At 35.7% G+C, this 26581-nt stretch overlaps 1 protein-coding gene and 1 long non-coding RNA gene across 2 annotated transcripts in view; one reads left to right on the top strand and one right to left on the bottom strand.

Moving 5' to 3' along the window:
* Positions 1 to 187: 187 nt before the first annotated feature.
* On the top strand, positions 188 to 26581 carry LOC116722288 (uncharacterized). Its single transcript, XR_004339735.1, has 4 exons — positions 188 to 2553; positions 19488 to 19491; positions 25417 to 25425; positions 26570 to 26581. It is a non-coding gene; the product is annotated as an uncharacterized LOC116722288 (long non-coding RNA).
* sntg1 (syntrophin, gamma 1) overlaps positions 2763 to 26581 on the bottom strand; it is a 59585-nt gene continuing 35766 nt past the window's right edge. Inside the window, exons 12-19 of the mRNA XM_032566510.1 lie at positions 25509 to 25638; positions 18913 to 18951; positions 14942 to 15058; positions 13304 to 13375; positions 12704 to 12856; positions 12495 to 12587; positions 4657 to 4767; positions 2763 to 3952 (exon numbers count right to left, since the gene is read on the bottom strand). Coding sequence (XP_032422401.1) covers positions 3770 to 3952; positions 4657 to 4767; positions 12495 to 12587; positions 12704 to 12856; positions 13304 to 13375; positions 14942 to 15058; positions 18913 to 18951; positions 25509 to 25638 — 898 coding nt within the window. The 3' untranslated portion in view covers positions 2763 to 3769. The remainder of the gene's footprint in view (positions 3953 to 4656; positions 4768 to 12494; positions 12588 to 12703; positions 12857 to 13303; positions 13376 to 14941; positions 15059 to 18912; positions 18952 to 25508; positions 25639 to 26581) is intronic.

Genomic DNA, 26581 nt, shown 5'->3' with positions numbered 1-26581 from the left:
TCGGAGAAACCGTGGGAGTTTGTTTTAAAGGATGAATGTTTTTTTTAAAAGGATGCCATAATGGAAGTGTGCATATTTAATTTGATACAACAACATCTTAATAGAAACTGAAAAGTGGCTTTACAGTACTTGGCAAAAGTATTTACTGCTTAAACTTTTTTTTTTGCATTTTGCCACATTACAACCACAAACTTCAATGCATTTGTTGTTTTTGTTGGTGTTGTTGATATTTTTTGTGACAAACCAACAGAAAGCAATGCAAAATTAGAAGAAGGTAATGGTGGTTAATATTTGTTTTACAATCAAATTTAGAAAGTTTTGCCATATATTTGTTTTTGTAAATATTTTATAGATCAATTTTAGCTGCAATTTTCATCTCCTGCTCTTTTATAGAAAATAGCTCAAGTTCAATCAGACTTTATGTTCAGCATCTGCCAATGCCAACTGGTTTTGACATAGATTCTTAGATGAATTTAAGTCTGGGCTTTGACTTTGACCCACTGTAGCTCCGGGTGTTTTTTTTTGGTTTGCTGTCATTGCAGGAAGGTGAACATCAAGTCTTCTGCAGCATCTCTCAGGTTTCCTTCACATATACTGTATTTAGCTCCTTCAGTCTCCCGATCACATTTGACCAGCTTTCCTCACCCTGCTGAAGAAAAGAATCACCACCACAGCATGATGCAGCCACTACCATGTTACATTGTAGGGATTGTAGTCCGAAAAAGTTGATCAGACCAGAGCACATCCTTTCTACTTCTGAAGCTAACTGAATGCATTTGATTTTATTCATGGTATCATAGCGTAAAGGGATATTTTCACTTCACACTTATGCACTTGAATTCCAACAAAGCACATTAAAATTTGTGGTTATGTGAAAAAGTGTGGAAAAAGTTCACAAAAAGTGTGGAAAAAGTTCAAACGACATAAATATTTTGCCATGGGATTGTATTTGAGCAAAGTAAATTCACTCATGACTGAGCCGTGATACAAAAGTTCTCATTTATTGATTTATTTCACTGCATATCTGTTATTAAAACATCTGCAAAAAAAATAAAATAAAGTCAACCTTACCCTCTAGGATCCTGTGTGGCACGGTTATTTCTTATCAAGATTGTTTTTAAAGCACAAAAGCATCACACAGACTTTCTTTGCATAGACTGCACCACCGTCGCTTTCCATCAGACGCCTTAACAAGGCTGCACAGCACGAAAACACTTTGACCCCTTTTAATTTGCTATCCTCCAGAGTTTCTCTTACCCAGGGGCCTCCTCCTCTGTAAATAGGAGGTAAGAGTGTGAATAATTACTTTAATTGACCTGAACCCTTTGTGATTATGATAGTTTAGCTGCCACTCTGCAGCATTTACAAACAGTTTGAAACAGAGACAGGTTGAAGGGGTAACTGAAAGCATTTTAAGCTAGAATATTGGATATTTCTGTTTTCCTCCTGACCATTTTTCATTAATGTAATATTTACAGGGTAATCTCAAGCAACGATAAAAAATACAACATGGCTGATTTTATACTTGTAACTGGTTCAAAGAGTAAATGACAAGGAGAGCATCAGTGTATGAGCTTTTTATCTCTGGCACGCAACAAATATTTAATACCTTAATGCCAAGTAGTAGTGACAGTCCTTCAGGTTATGCTCATAGTTATCCGAGTTTATTCAAATGTCAGTGTTTATTTACATAATTGCTTTGAGAAGAGATATTATAAACAGAAATTGTTTTTTTTTGTTGTTGTTTGTTTGTCCAATTGAGGCTGTTTAATGATGAACCTGGTGTTCAAAGTCATCTTCTTTATCCACCAACAAAATAAACAGCAATAGACTTTCAGCCAACCTGTTCAGTGACCCAAAAACAGATGTAAATGGTAAAATGGTAAATGGACTGAACTTATGTAGCGCTTTTTCAATCATTCTGACCACTCAAAGCGCTTTACACTAGAGTCACATTCACCCATTAAGCACTCACAAACGCTCACACATTTATACACCGATACGCAGATCGGTAGATGTGTTTGTACTTCACAATGCTGAGTGTCAGGCAAGGACAACACAAGAAACAACCTAAAACATACATTTCTCTCACCAGCAATGTTGCTTTTTAGTTATAGGTGGACTCTAAACTGAGGTAAATAAATCTGACTTTAAATGAGTCTTGAATTACATTGTCCATTTAAAAACACAAAAACACTTAAAATGAGTGTAAACTCTTCCTATAATCCAGTCAAGGCTTTTTTTTTTCTTTGAATAAGTCTACATGTTTTAGAAAAAAGTGCTTTTTCATATTGTTAACTCCAGAGGCTAGATGCATAAATCATGTGTGCACACACCCCTGCATATGCACACACACACAAATAAACCATACATATGCCTTCAACTACTTATGCTATGAGAATATTGAGCCTCATTTTTCAGACCACTTATTCAGCAAGTGATTTCAGTCCAATAGGATAAAGCAAAAATGAAAAAAAAAACGTGGAGATAATTTATTATGATTGTAAAAGGTTTTACTGGACATAAATGAGAACTAACTATCTGAATACTATAGTTATATAGTTCAATATTCAATATTCATAGTACAAAAAAGGAGTTCTTTCATAATTATTGAGATTTCTGCAATAAAACTGAGAAAAGTCCCCTCAGAAAAGATTATCTAGTGATAATGTGTTATTTGCCTCAGTATTTGAAAATAAGACTTTTTATGTCATCATATGAATTTAACAAAGGTATTATGTTCGATACATTTAGTTGTTTTTACATAAAAAGATTTACTTTCTTGAGATAACTTTAAATAAGTTTGCAATCATGAAACAAAAGCAAACAAAGAACATAATACGGACAGATTTCTAAATGTGAAAATGCCCCATTAAAGATCATTGAACTAGTGTGGTACCAAACTGAAGTGTCATGATAGCGAACAATGAAACTAGGAGTACGAAAATAACCATTTGCACCACAATCAATTAGTTAGTTAGCTCAAGATAAAAGAATATTCAGCCTGTAATCTACAGAAAATCACATTTAAATTAATAATAAAAGCAAGTAAATCCATTATTTCAAGGAAATGCATGTTGTTTTTGAGGGACAAAGAAATAAAAATGGTTTGGTTTTCTTAAGACAAACAAATATTCAACTTGTGACCTTGGAAAAAAAAATCACATCCAAATTAGCTTGCAGACTAAGATAAGGCTGTTATCCCAAGAGAAAATCCCACCTTATTATCCCCAGATAAAAAAAGAGTCAGTTTGTGATGTTAAGAAAATCCCATGCTAATTAATAATCTTAAGTAAATTTGTACTTAGCTTCCATGAAAATGAAGGATTTGGTAGTCTAGAGAAAGTAATTCATATGCTTTTATGAGTACAAACCCATACAGCCATGAGTGTGCACATCTTTATGCATCTAGCCCAAGATTTTCAGTGAAGTTTCACAGAAAAAAGACAAACTACTGAGGGAAATTACCAGCAATTTCTGTTTGATGTGATAATAATGTGGTTGTCTGAGGCTTGAAAGAAAGACAAAAACCCATTTCATGTCCATCGAGTTGCTCTTAGAAGGTTTTCAAAGAAGAGGTTCAAAGTCAGGTCCAAAGTAATTCCTGAAGTCTTCAGAGATATCAAGTGTAATACTCACAAGGAGGTCTTTTATTCTACTAAAGCGTCCAGCTATCCGCAACACACTTATAGCCTTGATCCACGTTCAGCTGTCCGATGTCTGAGGCGATTCTGGTCTTTTAAAAGAAGTCCGGAGACAGCAGCACCTGTCAAGTGGTGTATTTCAGTTTTGGAGTCTGTGAGTTGCAAGAGAGGCTCGACAGAGAAGGAATCCCAGCAGTCGTAGCGCTGCCCTGGCTCTCCACAAACACTGGGTCCAGACAAGCAACTTTGGCAGCAAAGAAAGCGTGAATACAGTGAAGAACAGCAAAGAGGTTTGAGAACTCCAGCTCCTAAACGAAAGCAGAAAATCAAACATTTACAGTTAAAACCAGATATTTACACAAACTGTATAAAAGACACCAAAGACTTGTTTTGCCTCAGTGTAATGAAATTAAATCACTTTTTTTTTTTTTTTTTTACTTTTAGGTCCGTAAGTTAGGAACATTAAAATTATTTTCCAAGAGCTCAATGTCAGAATTATAACAAGGACTTGACAAAGACATCCACAATTTTCTCACAATAGTTTGGTGGAGACTTGGACCATTCCTGCGGACAAAACAGGTGCGACTAAGTGAAGTTCGTAGGCCACCAAACACCTTTTCTGCCTACAAACTTTTAATGGGACTGAGCAGGGTCCCATTTAGGGTTTTGTGATGATCACTCTACAAAACACCAAGTTCAATCATCTGATTATTCTATGAGTAATTTTAATGTATGTAAATGCCACATTTTTTAAAAAGTTATTAATAAATTATCTGAAAATTTCCATTATGCTGTTATATATTTAGGAATAAAAAGAAACATTTTGGTAATCTTAAAAAAAATCTAAAATGGGAAAAACATTTTCTCTGATTTAGTGTCAACAAGGAGAAAATGTCTTTTTAAATAAGGCATATATACTGTTAGTTTTTAAATAAACTATATAGTAGTTTATTTAAAAATAAACTATTAGTATCATGGTTCAATTTGTATAATCCTGTAAAACCAGACTCACCTTTGCTTCAATAGACTTGGATTCTGGATTTTGGAATAAAAATTTGATCTTGCTCTTTCCGTCATCAGATGATCCTTTTAGCTGGGAGAATTTGTATCTCCACAGTACTGCCTGAAATGACAAGAAAAAGAAAACTAAATCTCCATATTAACTACAATTCAATTACAATTCAATTCTCGAGTCACTTTTTTCATAAATTATAAACGATAAAATCCTCAAGAAGCTGATTGGAAATGAGGCACATCAGCAGATTAGTCAAGTACAATCCATTGTGAGAGATGAATGTGCCGTTGCTGCCAGTGGAAAAAATGTGAGAAGTCGCAGCACAATTTAATATGAAGTAGAGCTTCGGTGACTCAATTAGTGCTAAAATCAGTAAACAAAAGCTTCCCAGTGAGTCAGTTTCAGGCTCCTCAGGTGGACAGTGAGCTGTGCTTTCCACATGACTATGTCACAGTGTGCGCACGCTGTTGGACAGTGAAAACTGCTTCTGGGACTGTAGGAATAACTTTGACAATTTGGCCAAATGTGGTGTGAAAAATTATGCTTTAACGCGACATGTGCGTTAGATGTTTTTTAAAACCGGCTTTCTTGTAAAAATCTACAGCGGGTAATAACCAAGCACAATCAGAGAGCAGCAGAAGTGTCACCTCATCTATTTTGCCTTTGAAATTCATTCATGCTAATCTTGTCAGAGGTAATGATAGAGTATTATCTTGTCCTCAATGCCAATCACAGGAACTTTATCAGGAAGATTTAGAAGGTGACGCTCTAAAATGCCAGTCATCTGCAGCGCTCAACTTATTGCAGCAGTGGAACTACAGCTTTGAACTATGCTATAGCTTTTCATTATCTTTATTTTATGCTACAGACTAATTTTTTTAAGTCTGTTAGCTGCTATTTTTTCATGCATGTCGGAGGAATCTTGAATGCAAGTTCAACATGTTTTCATAGGATTCTTTTTAATATCGTTGCTTATATGTACAGTTCTTCTATCAAATGACGTTTGTGCTTCAGCTAGGATATTGCATGGCAACAAACCATCCTTTAATTAACCTGGCCTATCAGTAGCATTACCATACTCTTTCTTGTAAACAAGGAATGGACCACAAGAGAGATCTGGATATGCTGTTCTTCTGAATTTGAAAATACCAGCATAAGAAAGAAAAATAATCAATTTCATCACTTGTAGCAGTCACCCCAGTGCTGTATTTATGTATCTGCCACCAATACTGGATTATTTAGCAGGAACTTGTCTGCAGTACAGCATCACTTTTTAATAACAACAATAAAGCACTCATATTATATTTAAATATTTTTAAACTAGTTTTAGATCAAGTGAAGGCAGGGCAGCCTTCCCCACACAGCACATTTCATTTTCAGGGAAATTTTAAATGCTAACTAAAAGCCACTCCCCCACTGTTTTTGATATTACCCTCTTGAAGACCCCTGTAGTGACACCGCTTTTCTCTATTAAAAAGACAAGTGGCACAATTTTTTAAGGTTTCCAAAAGTGAGAAATTCATACTAAAATAGAGCTCACTTTTTGCAAAGTCATTTTTGTGTTGCAGCAGAGCTTTAAAGCTTCACCATGAAAACTACAATGTTTTTCTTTAGGTAGAAGCAGAAATTTATTTATTTCTCACAAATATCTGTACTGGTGATTTTAAAAACAACACTCAGGGTTTTTGCCCTGGTGTTTTAAAAAGGTTTTAGTATAATGTTACCACTTGAAGCAGGAGGAAGGCTGGTATTGAGGCTGCACTCAAGACACTGTTAAACAGCACACTTTTTTCATCCTTCAGTCATAGGCTTCACTTGAACCACTGTAATACTGACTAACACAGGATATCCTTCCTACCCACAGCCGTCAACATCTACAACTCTTTGAAGAAAATTGTGTAATATGAGTTATAACTACATTTCATTTTGCTCTGCAATTAATAAAATATTTGCAATTGAAACAAATCTTCTGTGCACTTCCAATAATCTGGCAAGAAGAATAAATATATAAAGCCAAAACCAAACAATTTAGTCAAAACAGACATTTGAGAATAATGAGCAGAATAACATATCAAAAAGTAAAGACAGTCTCAGTGAAAGGCAAGGTTTTGAAAATCTAAATTTACAAATAATTGGAAAAAAAATCTACTGAATAAGTATCCTGGCTCAAAATCCATTATGGCAGCATATAGTAGAAGACATTATGATAATCAGGACTAAAACTGTCATTCTGCACTTCTCATGGTTTATCTAATCACATCACTGACTCATGTTTAAACTTCTGTTGTCGAACATGATGCATATTGAATGTATATAATGTAGAGTATTTCACCATTACAAATAGATAGCCTTGTCACGGAGGAACAGAAAGTTGTATTGTTTCTTTACTCAGAATTTAAACCTGCTTAAGTGTGACTTTTGACCTGAGACAAAAGAAAATGGAAGTAATGTCACATGAGTTTAAATGAATGGACTTGATATTTCTCTCTTTCCTCTTGATTTGGTATAAAATTCTCCAGTTGGTCTACAAATTTTAAGACACAATTTAAACAATGGTAAAATAATCTTTCATTGTTTCCCTGTTTTACTGTGTCACAAAGTTTGGCATCAGAAGGCCCAAAAAGCATAAATCATATGTGATGATGCCTCAGAGACATTTTAAGTTTTAAATCCAAACCATAAAATCGAATAATAATTAAGTAGATTACAAACACAGAATACTGAAGGAAAAAGATACAACTGCAATCTTCACCCCACACTTTGATGTGCTTGGCTGATCACTGGCTTGGCAGGCTCTGCTTCCCGAGGGAAAAGAACACACATTTGATTGGCAGAAACAAATTCATTACTGCGTGAGATCACATTCACCTTAGGATCCATCTATCCTTACAGGCTCCAAGCTATTCATTTGAAGCCAACACAAAGACTAAGATCAGTCAGCATCCTATAGTAGCAGCTAGTTGCGAGCTGAATCAACAATGTTAGCTTGTATTTGCAGAGTGACTGTGAGCAGGGTCTGCAAATTTAATTTATGTATTCTCAAAATCTAGAAAAACACAAGAAAAGAAAATAAACATCCATGTCTGAGAAATTGGAATTTGAAATTATAGCATGAGAGAAGCAGGAACCCTGTGTTGTTATCCATAAATCCTCTGGTCAGCTCAGGTTCTGCTATTAGTGTGACACACTTCACGTTTTCCAAAGGGTGTAATAAATCCAGAGTATTCCTTGGTTGGTTTAAACATTTAACAGAAATTTACAAACAAAAACTGTCATGTCTGAAGTTAAATCAGAATAATAAAAAAAAATTCTATTTGCTAAAATGACTGAAAAGATCTCAGAACTTTATTAATATCGTTAAAATGAGATATTTACATACTATCATTATCCTGAGTTGTCTGTGTGTTGTGCGTCTTGTTTTGGATCCTTCCTTTATTTCCCTCCTTTATTTCTGCATCTTAAATCTTACCGTTTCAGTTTTCTCTTTGTTAGTTCTTTTCTGGCTGTATTTTCATTTGTACATTTAGATTGAGGCATCTTAAATGAGTGTTTCTTATTGTTAACTGTTTATGATAGTTTTGGGGTTTCTCCCCTGAAGTTTTATTTCTCCTGCTCTTTTTATCTTCCTCCCTCAGCGTGCCAGCTTGCTTCTCAGCACAGCTGTTCTCAATCACCCCGTTCTCCTCTGCGTGCTTACTCTCTCAGCTGTTCTCATTTCCATCTGATTAGGCTTTTAGGTTGCATTGTCATTTCTACCTTTGCCTCAGTAGCTTCCAATCTTTGTTGTTTTGCCGTTGCTTTCTGTTGTTCAGAGTTGCTCATCTGTGGCATGTATCTGGTTCCCTGCAGACTGTCTCTGTAAGTGTTTTTGTTTTTTAATTAGCATGCATATTATGACTATGCCCAGTTTTTGTCTGCAATTTTGTCCAACCTATACAACACCAAGCATACTACATTTCCTCAACATTTTGTAGCATTGCCTTTGAACTATATGACTTGGGTCAAATGTTTTGGATTTTTCTTCCACAAGTTTCTCACAACAGTCAGAGTTCTGGCTCATTCCTCCAGACAGAACCAGTGGAACTAAATCAGCCTAGCTCTTACACATCTTTTCAGATCTGTCTACAAATTCTCTATCGGACTGAAATTAGGGATTTGTGGTGACCATGCCAAAACATTGACTTCATTGTCCTTAAACACTTCAAGGACAACAACCATAGCCACTTTTGCTTTATTGGGTTATTGCCCAATTAGAAGAAAAATCTATGCCCAAGTTTTACCTTCCTAGTTGATGTTTTTAGATGTTGCATTAATATTTCCACATAATGTCATCTATTTTATTAAATGAAATAGTTTCTCCTGAAGCAAAACAGGTTGATGCAGCTGCCATACTTCACAGTTGGGAAGGTGTTTCCTGACTTATAAGTGTCCACTTTTTTCTCCAAATGTAACTGTGCTCATTATAGCCATTAAGTTTTGTCCGGTTTTAACTTCATTCGGTAAATGTAAACCTCTAGTTTCAACTGTATCAACAATAAAACACTTATTTTTAAGCTATACAGGACAGTGTGGAGCATCAACTGCTGATATTCTCTAATGTTTTCTCTAGTGTTTTCTTATGTCTAAAGAGTATGCAGTGTCCAAATGGAAGACAAGAAGTAAACAAAAATCTCAATCACAACAAATGCAATCTGTGATGGCTATCACTGGAAAATTTATATTTATCATAAAATTGTACAAAAAAAAATCTGGATTTTATTTTATGTTTACTAATCACATGAGAAATTATGCTCGACAATTATACCAGAAGTAGCCACTTCAATATTGGAATAAAACCTTCCACTGACAACACTGCATGCTACTTCAAAGAAGAAAAGTCAAGCCAGAACAAAACACTTAACAAGAAATTTACTATCCTGCTAATATTCTGTTGGGGAACATTTTATTCTGATATTAGTGTGATTGTATCTAATTCCTAAGACAATGCACTACAATAAATGTTGAAGAGCTCCAGGAGGTCTAAAGAGTACAACTAATTAGACGCAGTCTAAGGACCCCCCAGGTCCCCGTCACATTTACTATCCATGGGTCTCACCAGAGGAAAGCAGAACCACAGAAGGGCCACCCTGAAGTCAAGGATCTACTGCTCTCATCTCACTGCCAGACACCCCCAGATTCCCCAGTCTGTCAAAATGGCTTAAGCAATACGATGCTATATTACACTATTTTAGCAGGGAGGTTATTACTTTTTATAGTAAGTACTGATTCTTTTCATTTTTTAAAGAGAAAAGCTGTCAAGGTTTTGTTAAAGTAGCCTAACACTGATTGAATCATTTTTGATGTCAGTGTTCTCATGTTGAGCACCATGTAGATTTTGGCAATGCATTTTTTTCCCATTTGTACAGCATTTAAAATGTACTAACAGGAATATACAGTCATCATATACCTTACTAGTTACACCTTGCTATGACCAGATGGGAATTCTTTTGTCTTGAGAACTACCTTAATTCTCAAGGACGTAGATTCAACAAGGTGTTTTATAACATTGCTGAGATTTTGCACTATGTTGACATGTTGGCATCATATAGATGCTATAGATTTACGAAGCAAGTCTCCTTGCGCCCTGCTGGGTTGAGATCTGGTTACTGTGAAGGCCATTGGAGGACATTACATGTTCAAGAATCTATATCTATATGTATAGGGAGTCCCTGACTCATGCAAGCATATTATCAGGAGCTAGATGTGAGTTTATTGAAGACCAACTCTAAGTAATGGGTCAGGAATATACGAGAATAAATTATAAGTCTATGCATAATTGTGTCAGTGCGTTGTCTGAACATAGTATTTCTTAGTCAACCAGATAGAGCAGCATTTTGAGGCTGCCTGCTGAAACTAAAGCATGGGTAAAATAAATAAAATGCTTGTTATCTTTCCTAACTTTGTAGCAATAAAGAATTTTGTATTAACTTTGCATCCAACTCGAAGTCGGTATTGTCTGAATACAATGCCACAGTTTAGCAGATAACTTCATTGAGCTGTTCTAGTTTACATATTTTATGTAATATATGCAACACATTACACAGTAGTAAGTACCATATACATGCATTGATTCATCCGCCCACTCACTTTGTGTTCATCTTTTAAAGGTCAGAGATGAGCTTACTTGATTCTCATGTGTGTGAGCACAGAAGAGGACCGCAGACATGAGAGGAAAAACTCCAAACAAAAGCACTGGCAGAGAGATGGTGGTGGAGATTAACCATAAATATTTTATCCAGAGTTATCTTTGCTTTGTATGTTGTCCATGTGGAAACAGTACTGCAGAGATGGAATAAGATCTGACTGTATTTTGAACCCGCAGATTACAGATCTGTTTGACAAACAGTTACATTTTGGTTGGTTTCTGTCAGAAACCAGCATGCTTGTCAAATTTGCCAAAAGCAGTTTTTAATTATGGAATAATCCCACTCACATTGTCTGCTACTGCAGTTTACATATGGATTGTGCTTGGTGAATTTCTCTCTATAAACAATACTCTGGCGACATTATTGTCATGCTTGGGGGACATTGTTGCCACGTACTGCTGGAATTAGGGCCAAAATCTTAGAGAACAATATGGCAGTGCTTGTGTCCCTCTCATCAACATAATGTGCACCAGTGGAGTAGTATGCATGCCTGTGAGACTTGGGGAAAGGCCAAAATGAACTGTACGCTGCAGTAAGAGGTTTTAGCTGGGAGGGGTTCAGCCGTCAAAACAAATGAACTCACAACTCCTAAAATGCACAGTGAGCAGAATAAGTTAGCAGCAGCACAAAAAAAAGTCAGCTGAGGCGTCATGATTTGTTCCATCCAACTGTGTGCAACACGGGGAGGAGAGCACTCCTCCATATTTGAATGGATAACAGAGGATTCCCCTGCCCTAACATAGAAGTTGGCCAACTGTATGACCGGATACTCACCGCTCAGAAGAGGCAGAATCTAAAGTTTCTAACTTTTTTTACCGATCAGTGAACACCATCTATGTAAGCGCTACTGGGTCGTGTTGAAATTAATAATCACCAGTGTGGAAGATTTTGCTGTGAGAAGACAACTTGATTTTTTTTCAATATCACAGAGGTTTCTGGTAAATTAGGAAATATTTGCTTTCTTTTAGAAAAGGTCCAATAGCTCTATATGTAATACAGAGACTTGTTTGTATGTTAAGCTCACCACATGCAAACCATACCAATAATGCTTAAGAGAATATGCTAAGATGGTTTAGAATGTAAACTCATTTTGTCTTTGTCTAAAAAACAGAGCTGTGTAACACTGACTGCTCCCCATTTCCCACACATAGCATGACGTTTCCTCCGGTCCTAATTCATCACAATAGAATGCTTGAAGGTCATTTATAGTAAAAAATGTAAATAACCTAAAACGTAACAGCAAATCATAGCTTTCTTGCATAAGACAAGTTATTTTCTAGTCTTGTAGAAAAAAATGCAAGTGTGCACACCTTTTTTCATTCTGAGGTGTGCACAAAAAAATTATATATGGAATAATCTGTCTTGTAAATTATATATACTTAAATACTTTTTACAGCGACTCTCTGTCATGGTCTGAGAAAATTATTTTACTACAAACATTTTAATGTGAAGACTTTTCAGTTTGTGCAAAAACTAGACAGCAAAAGTTTGTAGAACTGCAATAAATAGCCAATTTCACCATCAGCAGGTCAGAACTTGACAAAACTATTGATATGAAAAATATATACATGAATCCAACTTTGCAATGCTGAGAAATGAACTGATAAATGGAGACGCTGAAGGGATAAGAGAGGATTGTCATGAACTTGCCTTTGAAGCAGCATCGAAGCACACAAATCCCATGCTGAAGTCAACTGTAAGTCCCATGAGGTGGCTCTCCATTATGCAAGCATATGTTTTACACTGCAGAACAGCAAGAGACGATGTTACAACAGTTACAGATGCCTCGAGAGTATTATCAGTTTTTTGTGCTAAAACAACTGCTGAAACAGCCTGAGACTGTTGAATAAAAACCAGACCTGTATCCTCTCCACCTCCAGAAACGTGGCCATCTGAAAAGCCTTTTCCCAGATCAGCAGTTCACACTCCAGCTCTACGCTGAAGAACATGTCCTCCCCACTCTCTGTCTGAACACTGAAGCAGTGTCTCCTTTTGTCCAAAAGGTCACTGTCCTAAGATAACACAGAGCGAGCTGACAGATAAGACAACAGCAGCACAGTTCCCGGACAGGCGTTACTAACTTTAATAATCATAATCTAATGTGTCGTCTCACAGCTTTCTATAAACTAAATTGCAATTTAAGTTCAGCAGCCTACAGATAATTGCATTTGTGAATCTATATCAAGCTATTCAAAATTCGTTTCTAGATAATGAGTGGCAGATAAATTCTCACCATCAAATTCAAAGTGACCTGAAACCTGCATAGAATAATAACTACAAGCCTTGAATCTGTCTGTGGAACAGCAAGAATACATGCAAATGTACTGTATAAGTGAGTCATATGAGAGCATCCCTCAGATTCACTTCTGCTGCTTAATATTCTCCTGGTGTACTCTGTTTGAGATCCGCTGCTCTAAATGCTTGGGGAATTGAGTAAAAAAAAAAAGAGACTGTGATACCTTTAAAATTTTGCACATTATTTCATACACGGTAAAGCTTTTCTCTGCTCTGGTCCAGTCCCACGTCGTCACCTGAAAACAGCACATGAATGTTGTTTGATTTAAGAAAAGTCTCAATGGAGAGGAATAAAAAGATCAGGAACTGTGCCTAAGAGGAAACAGCATGTGTTTTTTTTTTTTTTTTTCAACGGGTATTACTTGGGAATACTTTTTACATACAGAAAAAACAACTATTTACAGAACAATGCCCAGAGCTTTTGCTAGTAACATGTCAAATCCAAAGGACTGGAACATTACAGTATTTCCTTGCTGATTGATTGATGTACCCAGTAACTTGCAAATAGAATTTTTCCCATTTCCAATGTGTTTGATTGAGATTTTCTGATACAAGTAATGCATTTTTGTGAAGCAGAAGGAAAATTATACAATCTCAAATCTAAACGTATTTCCACAGGGAGAGCCTGTGAAGAGCAATTTTCAAGTCTTGCCACAGACTCTCAGTTGGATTAAGTTGGCTCCTGCTGTGTTGGATGGAAAACCTCTACCCCAGTCTCAAACCTCTAAGAGGTTTACTCGCAGGGTTGCCCTGTATGTTGCTCCATCTATCTTCCTATCAACTCTGATCAGCTTCCCTGTCTCGCTGAAGATAGCACTCCAGAAGCACATTTCATTGTAAGTTCAGGGTGATGTGCCATGTTAGTTATTCACCACATAGTATTTTGAATGTAGGCCACATTGTTCCTTTATGATGTTGTCTGACAAGGAACCTTGTTCTATGTCTCAGCTGTGTTCTCTACATGGGTTGGGGAAAATTGTTAATGGAACGTCATATGGCTTTCTTTCAATAATAGCTTACTTTTTTTCAAAATAACTACAATATTAACAGTAGTAATGGGTTTCTGTACCTTCTTCAGTCACCAAGGCCTTTTTTTACATGCACACAAGTAGAGTGTATATAAGACTTCTTGAAGCAGTTGGTTGAAGTGGATTTTATGGGATTTAAGGATGTCATTCTACAGGGGGTCTGAATCGACTCTGCTTTTCAGATTTATATTTTTCTTCTACTTCACCAGTATGTGAATCCCAATAAAATTTATGGTTGTAATGTGACAAAACTCGAAAACATCAATGCGGTATAAATATTTTTCAAACCCATTGTAACCTTTTAAATGGCAGGAAACCATAAATCCTAGATAACTAGTTTGGATTAATAACAAAACATGTCCTGACTTTTGAACATGCAGGCTCTCATGTTCCCTCATCCACTCACATTAGCATATTCCATTTATATCAGCACAATCACCATCAGCAGGCAATTTCAGTTATCTATCAATCTCTTGCCATCAACAGGCCCATTGACAGCTTATCCCTCTCATCATAATAACCCAAATAGCTGCCAGAATGTAAACACATTAAATGATCATCATCAATCAAGACAAAGATCAATGCACCACAAATGATTATAAGTGAGCTGCTTCCTGTTTCTTAAACAGGGAAGCATTTTTTCCCCTTTCCTGAACAATAGATTAGCATTAAATGAAAATGAAATATCCCTTCCTGAGGAGCAGAAAGCATCTATCCAAAACAGGAGTTTGTTCTGATGAAATAGAAATTAAAGTGATACAAGAGAATGCTTACGGGAGGAGCTGTGAACTTGAAGAGTGAGGAACCCCTCAGAGCGAGGAACTTTGGTGAGTACATCCTGTCCTGAACAGAGTCCTGCTCCTTCTCATCGACCCAGCCCATGTAGATAATCTGTCAAATAAAGAAAACAGCATTGTACTTTACAAAGTGAAATAGAAATCAACTGGAATTAAAAATTAGCTTAAAGGTGTTAAAAATTGTATATTTTTAGCCATGAAATAAGAAAGATGATATAACTACTGTATGTTCACCAAATAATCATAAGAACATTTCAACTGTGAATATTTGGCACTAAATCCAGCTTTGCAAAGCAGTGAAGTAAAGTGCCTGGAAAATGAGGGATTTTGCAACTGGAGAAACTATTTTTGAACTTCCTTTGTCTTTATGAGCCTGTAGAAAATAGTTTTTGTGTAAAGATTCCAATTTTTACCTCAGAAAACAGGAATCTGCCTATATTCTGGCAAGTGAAAATTTTGGCACAGTCTTCAAGCCCCAAACTGACTCAGCAGTGACAGGTTAGCATCTGTGCTTTTTCAGAAATTGCACAGAAGACGGACAACTAACTATTTAGTTTGTTTTGGTTTTAGAGAAGACTGAAAAGGGCCTCATATGAGATTCGTTAAACATTTAAGCTTTAAGTGAGACTACGTAAGATTGGCTGTATAAAAATGTGGAGATCAGTGGGTGGTATTAATGACACAATGGAGAATGTGTTTCAAAATTCAAGTCGTAAAATGACGAATAAAAATGGAGGAAAAGAACTTTTAAAATTTTAAAATTATAAAAATATAATTATAAAAAGATTTTCCTGCAGAGAAATAAAGACACCTTAGCATGACTCGTACATAAAATGGTTGAAATCTACGCATTTTAAACATTTGCTTTGTTTAGACCCCCAACATTTCACTTGGTGTGCTCCTCACACCAAATGACAGATTGAACTTTATTATTCTAAATATTATGTTAGGTGATGGTCAATGTTTCAGGCTTCAGCACATATGATTTAAATTGCTGATTAGCAGGCTTTTGCTGAACTGCAATTCTCTGAATCCGGTGTGTTAAAGCAGGGAAACATCTAAAACATGCAGGATAGTCTTGAGGACCAGGGTAATTTAGCATACTGAAAAAAGTCCAAATAAAATACGAAAACTTTGAGACCCAACAAGAAGAAAAGTAATTTTAAATACAACCCTTTTGTGTTTCAATTTGTTGCTACTTTGTACATAATTTATTTAAACAGTTCCCTCAAATAAATATTTCTCTGACATCCTTACTTTCACTAGTATTTACACACTTATTTTCCAACTTTATTCATACTGGCAGCATAAAGGTTTTATTACATGTTTTCACAGCCTAATTTATGGAACGTTTTCTTCCAAAAACATGACAAGTTTTCATTTTTGGATACCTTTGACAGTATTTAATGATTTATGTTACGGTAAAAAGAGGCATCCCAAACCCCTAAGGATCTAACGATATCCCTAATGTGTCAAAAATCATACATACTTAACAAGTCAGAGTTTGGCTTTATTTATTAATAACGTTTAACTCAGAAGTGCCACATTTCATACATAGTTAAACAAGAATTTTAGATTCATGCTGAAAATACCAGAACAAATCTTTGTGTGTCAAATCAGGATAAGACAAAACATCTTCCTTTGCTGGTGAAGTTTTATCATGACATCTTTCAGTTGGAGATCTTATCCTTTCATTTATGTAAAAGTAGGCAGAAAAATCTAAATCGGAGTGTTGCATACAGATGGCTGAAGTTGTTTTAGGCGAAGTAAAGTGCATTTAAACTGCTTATTGGTCAGTCCCTGTTAACAGTGCTGTTGTCCCTATTATTTCAAGTCAAAATAGTGCATAGGGAAATAAGTCTGCATGGTGTACCACATGATGTCCATTTGTCTAAAGTCCTGAAATTGATGAATTGACAGCATCTAAAAATGTTCTAGATCATCTTGATGGTCCAACTAGAAAGAAAATGCACCAAATCTATAAATAAAATTACAATTCTTTATAAGAATTATAAATTCTGGTACATGTTTACTGTCATTTCTCCCTGATGGTACATACCTGGGAATAAAATAAGCTTTTTTTCCCCTGATAGATTTCTTCAGTTTTTGATATTTAGTCCACCCAAATGTTTCAGATCATCTACCAAGTTCTAATATTAGACAAAGATAAAGCACATACATTTTCATTTGCTGTATGTTTCATATGACTAGCCAAGTGTGAAAAAGTCCTGATGATTCCCAGACTCTTGGGGAAAATATTCTATAGACTGACATTAAATTTGGATGTGATCGCTCTAAGGTTTTTCAGCTTGACGTTGATATTTGTTTGAGTTAAAGTCTCCACAACATGCGAACAGGCTGTCAAAAGTCCCGTCACCCTGTTTGAAATAGATCTGCAAGCTGCTAAACGACCTAAACGCTTCCATATCCGGTTCCTCCTCCTCCTCATTAGTAAAAGTATGCCAAAGGCTTTCATCTGACAACTTGACAGAAACATTCTGAGTTTCAGTTTGAAGCCGAAAAAAAATTAAAATAAAATAAAATAAATAAAATCACAAGCTGCTTCCCTCATTTATTTATTTTTTTTGTTTTCACAAAGGCCCTGAAATCAAGGACTGGTTTTATTCACAATAAATTGAAAATGTGTGAGAAAAGTCAAAGAATTTTGGCTTTAACAAAACAGTTCTCACACAACTATGTCATCCTTATTTCTTCATCTAAAAACATGGGATAGGAAAAAGTTTAAACATCTAAATTCCTCTAAAGAGAGGTGAGATTTAAGATTTTCAAAAATAGGAAGGTTAGGATATGTGTCAATATTCTTCAGAGGAAGGACAAATTTGTTTTAAATATGAAGTATATTTGAAACGTCTTTTGAGGTTTCATCAGGTTTAAAATCTATATTTTTTAATAATACAAGGTTAAAATCTTCTCACAGTCATATAGGAAATGTTACATACAAATGTGTAGAAGGATGATGATATCTTGGTAAAGGTGTTAAAAAGTCTTGAAAGAAATGCTTTTTTTTTAAATGCAGTAGAATAATCTTCCGCTGAATTTTTTTTAGAAAAAATCCAAACTTTATTTTGGGCCTTTTTACTCATTTGGGGGAAAAAACTGCATGGCGCAAAATAATTGTTTTGAATAAAACCACCAATGTCAATTGTTGGTACCTCTGGTCTTAAAAACTCTGTAAAAACTTTATACAGAGGCAGGAATCTTTGACTGTTGCTTTCTGTGGAGTCTTTAAAAATCGTCCAGTTTGGTTCATGCTTATGCTTTTTTTATGCTTTCGCTCAGTGACCTAAAATTCCAATGCATTGTTGCATTTCTTTACTGGTGAAGACAGAGGAGTTTATTCTCTTTCTCAATATAAAAGTACAAACCAATACAAAAATAACACTGATCTAGGAGAACACCAGAATAAACTAAGAAACTAACTACTAGGAAATTAAGTTATATAGTAACAGCCCCACCAGACGATAATGAATAGAGGTATGAACGGACAAGAATAGGGCAAGACCTTTCCTTGATTTACAAAACAACAAAGTGAAAAGATTTGTGACACTCTGTAATTTTCCATTGTGAACTATTATCTTAAATTTGCATGGCTGCTATTTTTTTTTTTATTATTGTTGTGAGGCAGAAGCTGCAGTAAATAAGCAGAAAGCCCTTGATGCATGTTTGATTTTCTCCATTTAGACTGAAGGTTGACATGATGAGTTAACTGACTGAAAGCACTTAAGTTGTTTTCTGATCATCTCCCAGTGGATGGACTTAAATGATGCAAGCACTTCCCATGTGCTGTAATAGCTGGCAATACAGCCCTGTGTAACTTCTCTGACATACAGAACGGCTCAGAATTACCTCAGTTTTAATGCCGGCTAAAGCACAAACATTAAGGATATGTAAAATAAAGTATGTTGGATAATTAATAGAAGAGCTCACCTGCTGGTTTACTGGAAAATTCCTGTTAATCTTCTTCACCTGCAAAATTTAACAGGAGTATCAATACCCACAGTAACATTTGTCACAAAAATTTTAAAGACCCTATGTGCAAAGAAAAAAGTGCAAAGACCCTATGTGCAAAGAAAAAAGTGCAAAAACCCTATGTGCAAAGAAAAAAGTAAACATTACAGAGGCAACATACAGTATTAACCACACATATTGAAGAAGAACTCAATTTATTCAAAGCATGCAAATTTCAAAATGAGATAGATCCAGCCATTTCCAGGAGGTCCTGAGGCTCTTCCTAAAAAAAAAATCAATTTAAAAAAATCAATTCTCTCTCTGGTAATAAAAGCAGAGAGAGCAGTCAGGCTTCAAATTAAAACCCTGTGTTCAGATCACAGGTATCACTCGCAACTAATCCACAGCTACACCATCAATATAACTCTTTCTTAGAAGCAGAGCACCAAATTAAGATGTCCATTCCCAAGTCCATCCTCCTACAGAGAGAACAAGCCAGAGGAGTGAGCAATTGTTAAACGATACTAAAGTTTGGGGAGCAGAGAGAAGAAAAGCTATGTTTTTATTTCAGCAGAGAAACTGTGAAGGGGGAAACAAGACTGATGTGAGCTGGGTGCAAAGATATGGGAACAGTGACAGCAGGTTTTCTCAGATTCAGCTCTAGGGTCTTTAGGCCGGAGGTTTGTGAAGCTTTAACTCAAATCAGGAGAGATTTATAGGTTCACTTCTAAACTTCTAAACTCAAAATCAATAATACACCTCTTTCTGTTTCTAAAAATATAGACAGGAAACCATATCTGAAATACTTTGGCCTCCGCAAGAATGTAAAGAGAAATAAATGTGAGATCAATTTATTTAATCTGTTACTGGTAACAAATTGTGTTGGTTCGTAGTCTATTTGGTTAGTAAATATTATTTAAATGTTCCCGACTATGCTTTTTCTTGAATTTGTCTTAGTTTATGACTTCTTATTATTGAAGATTTACCACATTCCGACCAAAATAGATTCGAAATTATTATTTACCGTACATTTAATTCCCTTTTAAGAAACTTCACAAGGAACCATGTTTTTAAAAACTGCACCAAAGAACTAAAACCCTATAGATGACAACACATAAGAATCATGCTGATTGAGCTAACCAGCTGCTTTTGGATTTTAGAACTGTCTACTTGTCATTGCATTATGTGTGAAGCAGCAGTTATGCCGAAAAACTGGGGCTTTGAAATCATCTTGCAAACTTTTCTTTATGCCTAAAACCTATTTTTTGGGAAGGAATCTTATTGTACTTAAATCAAAATACATAACAAATAATAATTTGACACACTCACCATGTTATTGCAATGTGGCAAACTATATCTAAATTGAGTTTTATTGATTTTATACAAAAGTCTGACTAAAAGCCTGAAATGTAGCATTCTAATTTAATGCATTTTTTTCTTAGGCTGTACACTGTTTCCGTGCAGCAAGAAGGTCTTGGGTTCAATTCCCGGCCCGGGGTCTTTCTGCATGGAGTTTCCATGTTCTCCCTGTGCATGGTGGGATTCTCTCTAGGTACTCCGGCTTCCTCCCACAGTCCAAAAACATGACATGTCTCTCTAAATTCTCCCTATGTCTGAGTGTGTGTGTGTGTGTGTGCATGGTTGTTTGTCTTGTCTGTCTCTGTGTTGCCCTGAAACAGACTGCTGACCTGTCCAGGGTGTACCCCGCCTCTCGCCCGAAACATTCGCTGGAGATAGACACTAGCACCCCTACCGAGCCCATTAGGGACAAGGGTGTGCAGAAAATGGATGGATGTTTCTTATGTGCTAAATGACAGATTTTAATATGCTTATAAAGCATTAAATGATTAATATTTATTGTACATCTGATTCAGATTAAAAACTGTGAAGCATGAAGAGATCTGGGATGTGTTCACATGATCAACACAAAGCAATTGGTAAACATGCTTTCTGAACACCTGATGCCTCCAAAAACTGTCAGATCATTTAAAGCTGCTGTTAAAAAAAGAAAGTTTACAGAAGTAATTCAACGTTTTATCCACTGAGAAGTGTAAACAAAAATCTACCACTGTTTATCTCCTTTTTTTATGTTCTGTAAATTCACATCCCTTTAATCTTTGGCTGCAGTATTTATGCATTATTATTTTTTCTAAATGCTTTTTCATTTGAAAATATTTAATGCTGTCATCTCTTTCTCATGCTCTTTCTTCTATTTTTAAGTATCCTAATTAATTGTTAAAATCACTAAATATTTCCTGCTGAGGGAAACTTTATTTACAAACAAACTTGCTGTGCCCTGTCATGAATAACACAAGCTCTATATCAAAAGTAGGAAGCATTGTATCTTCACTTAAAGTATTCAAAAAAAATACTAAAATTACATATTTGGGACTTTAATTCATTATGGCAAACTTAAATAGCAATGTATGCATTTATTTTCCTTATTAGCAATGTTTGTTAAGCAACCATGTTACAGGAAACACAAATTTTCCTTTAAGATTTTTTTTAAACTCGCACAAAAAAGACAAAACCTAATCTATAAGAAGGGAGAATGATCCCAGCCCAATGCCCGCTGACTGAACTTAGAAATACACTTAACACTGGGAGCTGCTGAATGTTACTGAAGTAGAGCTTTAAAGATTTCCACTGAATTGAATCAGCACCTCGGAGCCTGAGTGTTCAGGCTGCACTTTGCTAGAAACAGCTGGAAACCTGAAGCTGAGCTGTGATTAAAAGAAAAAAAGTAGGCTTGTATTCAAGGTCAATACATAGAGAAACTCGACATGGTGTGGAGAGTAGAGCGCCCAAATGTGTACGCAATGAGTCATTAGAAGTTACTCATCATCAAACCTTCTCCGAACATCATATCTGATTCACAAATCGTGTTTGAAAATAAAATGGCAGATGGACTTCAGCGTGCAATAGTACTGCTGTGCGGCAGCTGACTGGTGGGAGTCATTAGGCGCAATGGAGCAAGTACTTCCTTTCATAATGTCCTCAATGATGCCTTCAAATGCATCGCTAAACAAATTCAAGAGGGGTTTCATGTACCCTGAGATGGCCTCACCAGCCACTAGACCAGAACATCACGGAGCCTTTATGGAGGGTTGTTGAGCGCAGAGAGTAGAGTGGATTTTCCTCCTCCGCCATCGCTCAAAGAAATGAAAGCTTCTCGTTGTGACAAATGATACATGTTTGACTGCAAATAGATTGTTCAGAAGACTGACATCTGCAAGCAACAAAGCACTCTATTCCTTAATTTATTTTCAAAATGCTGTAGTTCAAATAGCTGCTTCTATTTATAAAAGAACATACCCTTTATATACAACCAATATTTTTCCAGATTAAATTAGACTAAACCTTTCCTATTTTAGGTCAGTTAGCATTACCAAAATGACTTCTAATTGCTAAATGCGAAAACAATCCAGCATGAACAACACACTCACATTTTCAAACAATTAAATACAAACACAAAGAGGAATGAGAATGTCCATATGTCATAACATTTAGCATGGAGATGGATTCAGCACTCCAGAGACAAATCTGTGTTTTGCTGCCAAATTTGCATACCAAACCCCGGACAGCAGCATAAGACCTTGTGTAGACTTTGTATGCAGTTGGTAATTGTGTCATATTCACAGTGAAACCAGTCTAATATGGTTTGAAAAATCCCTCGGCAAGGAAGAAGGAATTGTTTCAAATGCAACATGACAAGATAGATAAAAGACTGAATATTCACTCAAAAAAAAAAAAAAAACCTTTGGAAGTCTTTTGGTCTGATACAAAGGTTTGACCCAAGTCACAAAGAGTAAAAGGATAATTTATTAATACCAAGGAAATGTAAACCTATGTATTTGAAGTTTTATTGCAAAAAGGGATAGTTTTTTTTTAATGACCTAAAGCAGGACAACATCAGTGTGATTTAATATTGGTGAAAAAAGGGTTGTCTTGCCATATATTCGTTTTGTACGGCACATGCAAATATAAGGTTTCAATTAAATGTTTCTGTGAGTTAGATTTAAAAGTACAGTTTTCTTACACTTTTTCAAAGGTCTTTATAGGACTCTGTTGGAATTACACAATGATGATTAAATCAATAACAAAGTTTATACATCCCAGACGCCTTTTTAGTGTTCCCTCAGTGTGATGAAAGCAGGAGGAAATCGGACGACCAAAAAGAAACTCGAGCAATAAATCACAAAATCTCCTTTAAAAGAGCCAAACAAATAATAGTGAAATGCACTAGTGGCTCATCAATTTCATTCACAATACCTAGCCTAACAATGAAATTTTCTGAGTAGAAATCTGCACCTCATGCACCAGCCTATGCTACTCCTGCAGCTTGATCAAACACCTTTGTAAATGCCAAGGCTGGAGTGAGAAATTCAGTGAGTCATCTGTGTTATGTTTAGTGTGTCCCTCACTTGGTCCACTCCAATTAACCAGGGTTCCATTATCCCCCCCACCCAGACACAAAACCATCCCCATGGCCACATGATAATTACAAAATCCTCAGTTTTTATTCTGCTGCTAGCTTTATGCCACATTCATGTCCCTCGGAGAGCCAACACAAAAGCCTGTTTACGTCTATGAGGTCTAAAGCTTCGTAATTCCTTATTAATTCCAAGAGATTTCTACAAAGAAACAGCAGAAATATGTTAAAGTTGTGTAAAAAGTCTGAAAATAAAAGAATATTTTGTTGCAGCACTATAATTTCATACTAAAATGAGAAAGAAATCAATTACTGAGTACTTATGGCTGTGGTTTAAAAAATCCAGTGTTTAGGAATAATAGATTTGTTTTTTTTGTTTGTTTGTTTTTTACAAAAAGTAACACTTCTACAATAACAGCAGTACTGTTCTGCTTTAACATTTTACAAGGCTAATGCATGCAGTGAGAGGAACCATAGACTAATATCTTTCCAAACTGATCTTTCTCTGGATCATCCAGAGTCCCTGTGTTTTCTACTCATCAGCTCATCCCAAGAGTTTCCAACAGGATATGACTGTCATGGTCATGAAGGAAGGGCGAACCATGTCTGTGATGGTTTTTCTATTTGCTTTAGATTATAATCCGAAAAAAATTAAGGAATAAAAAAAGTTCATTATCCTGATGAAATTTTATCATTTCAATAAAACATGATATAATTTTTATATTTTTCCCAAATATTAAAAGCTAATTTGAGCATTTTTTTTGAAGAAAATTATCAATAGTCTACGTAAAACATAACTTTCAGATCTCAAATAACACAAGATAGTCTTTATGTTAAAACTACAGGATGCTAATATTTTACTAATGTTTATTGTTTTTGGATTCAGGGGATCACTTAATTCAGAAGTCACCAAGCCTTTAGAATCCAAAGAGCCATTTTAGCTACATTAGATATTAGCTTAGAGGTGCAAAATCTTTTTTGAGGAAAAGATTACATAGGATTTTAGAAGTATGAACTAAAAGCTACTATTTGTTTCGATTTTCAAACTAAAGAACAATTTTACTTTCATGTTAAGGATTAAGGTTTGACAAAAAATACATGCAGATTGGCATTAAAAAAACCCAAAATGTCTTTTTCTTAATTATTCCTAGCAAGATTAGTTTCACTGTCGTGTAAATTGCATAAAAGTTCATATAAAAATGCTGCTAGAAACTAGTATTTTGTCTCCATTGTTTTTATTCAATCACATTGCTATGATCTTTATTTTTTCAGCTGTTCAGCTATCAAGAGTCAATGTGGAGGTTTTAAAGAGCCACAAGGGGCTCTGAAGCTGGATACTTGAACAATTTTAATTCAGTCAATTGTCCAGCTCTCCACAACAGTCACAGCTGCTTAAGTAGCTCACCGCTATCAAAGAGACCTGTTGACCCCAAAATAACCATTTTCTCTGCAGTTCTCTAACAATCAACTTTGGTAGTTTGTTTTTTAGTTTTCATTTAATCCTGCTTACGGTGCAGGCCAGTTAAATAAATGTCCTCATTCAGCCTAATGGCAGTTAGCTAAATACACATACATCCACAAGGATGGATTTTCTACAATGTTCACCAGAGATTAAGCTATTGCATTAAAAATGCATTCATTTTCAGACCTTTTACACATCTTTAAGGCCTTGTCTGCTAATGTGGCATGCACAATTCATTCTTAACGTAGTGTCAAACATGTAAAATGTTCCTGAATTATACACTTTCATAGAGATTTTATGCAAGCTGTTCGCCATGATTGAGCTCAGTCGGCTTGATGTATTTTCCCACATAAGCTTTAGTATAGCTCAAAAGAAGATAAAGCCTGGCTTCATCTTTGTTGTACTTGTACCTTGATGTCATTATTGAAAGATTCTGTATGATGAATTTTAAATAACACAACCAGAGGAAGTGTAGGTTAATGGTATTGCTTTTCGCGCAATCTCTGGCTCTGAGATAAGTGTGAAGACACATTATTACTCGACTACATTACCTAATACCGTCTGTGACATTTCCAAGACAATCAACAAGACTGTGTGAGTGCTGCGTTAACAACATGCCCAATATCCCCCTGTTTTACACAGGGGACAGGGCTCTAAAAGCTGTTATTGTTTCTTACTCACATTGTGCTTGGTGAGACTGGAAATGTTGCTTGCTATTGCCTGAAGCCAGTCCAAGCAGTCTTCAACAGTGGGAAACTGTACGATTCCGCTGCAAACTCCGTCCACAGCTATGACTTGGAAAGCATTTTTCCTGAAAGTGTCAAAGGAATAAAAAATTACAGCAGGAGTTTTCTTTCAGTACATGTTGACATAATACTCATGCATTTTAATGTGTTTTAGGTAGCTATCAGAACCTATTTTACAAGTGTAAAGGAAACAATTATTATTCATCGTCTTCATTTAGTACTCTTATTGAGTTGGTTTTTTCCCCTTTTTTGAAATAATAATTGTTTGGGGTTTTTTTGCTTTTTTGAGAGCAACACAAATATTTGTGAAATAGATAGCACTAATTATAACATGGTTTACATGGTTCTTAAAGTTCTTTATAGTTGAAATCTGAAGAAAAAAAAAAAACTATGCTGTTAGTATGTATTCCACTCACTTTACTCTGATACCCCTAAATCCAGTGCTACCAAAATGCCTTCAGAAGTCACCTAATTAGTAAATAGTCCACCTTTGTGTACAGCTGTTCTGTAAAGGCCTGAAAGTGAACAATCAACATCACGAAGACCGAGAAACACATCTAAACAACAGAAGAGACCAGTTGTAACTGCTGGTGCAGCAGAGATGGGAGACTAATGGGTTGGAGGATCTGCTGACAGATAGCACTCCACAAATCTGATATGTATGGAAGGGTGGCACAAAGAAAGAAACTATTGAAAGAAAGTCACAATATGGCCCTTTTGCAGTTTGCCTCAAGCCATGCATGGAACACAGTAAACATAATAAGAAGGGACTCTGATCTAATGAGAATAAAATTAAGATCAAAGACAGATTCCAATCAAAACATATTCAAGCGCTCCAGTGGCCCTGACATATTCCAGACATTTGTCAAACTGAGAATCAGTGGCAAGACTTTGAAATGACAGTTTGTGGACACTTTCCATTCAATCTGACTGTTAACTATTCTTAAAGATGAATGGGCAAACATTTTAGCCTCAAGATGTGCAAAGCTGGTTGAGATATATTACAAA

Source organism: Xiphophorus hellerii, chromosome 6 (genome assembly GCF_003331165.1).
Source record: "Xiphophorus hellerii strain 12219 chromosome 6, Xiphophorus_hellerii-4.1, whole genome shotgun sequence".
NCBI classification, from domain to species: Eukaryota; Metazoa; Chordata; class Actinopteri; order Cyprinodontiformes; family Poeciliidae; genus Xiphophorus; species Xiphophorus hellerii.
The sequence above is the reverse complement of the archived record's forward strand: the minus strand, read 5'-3'. Positions and strand labels throughout refer to the sequence as shown.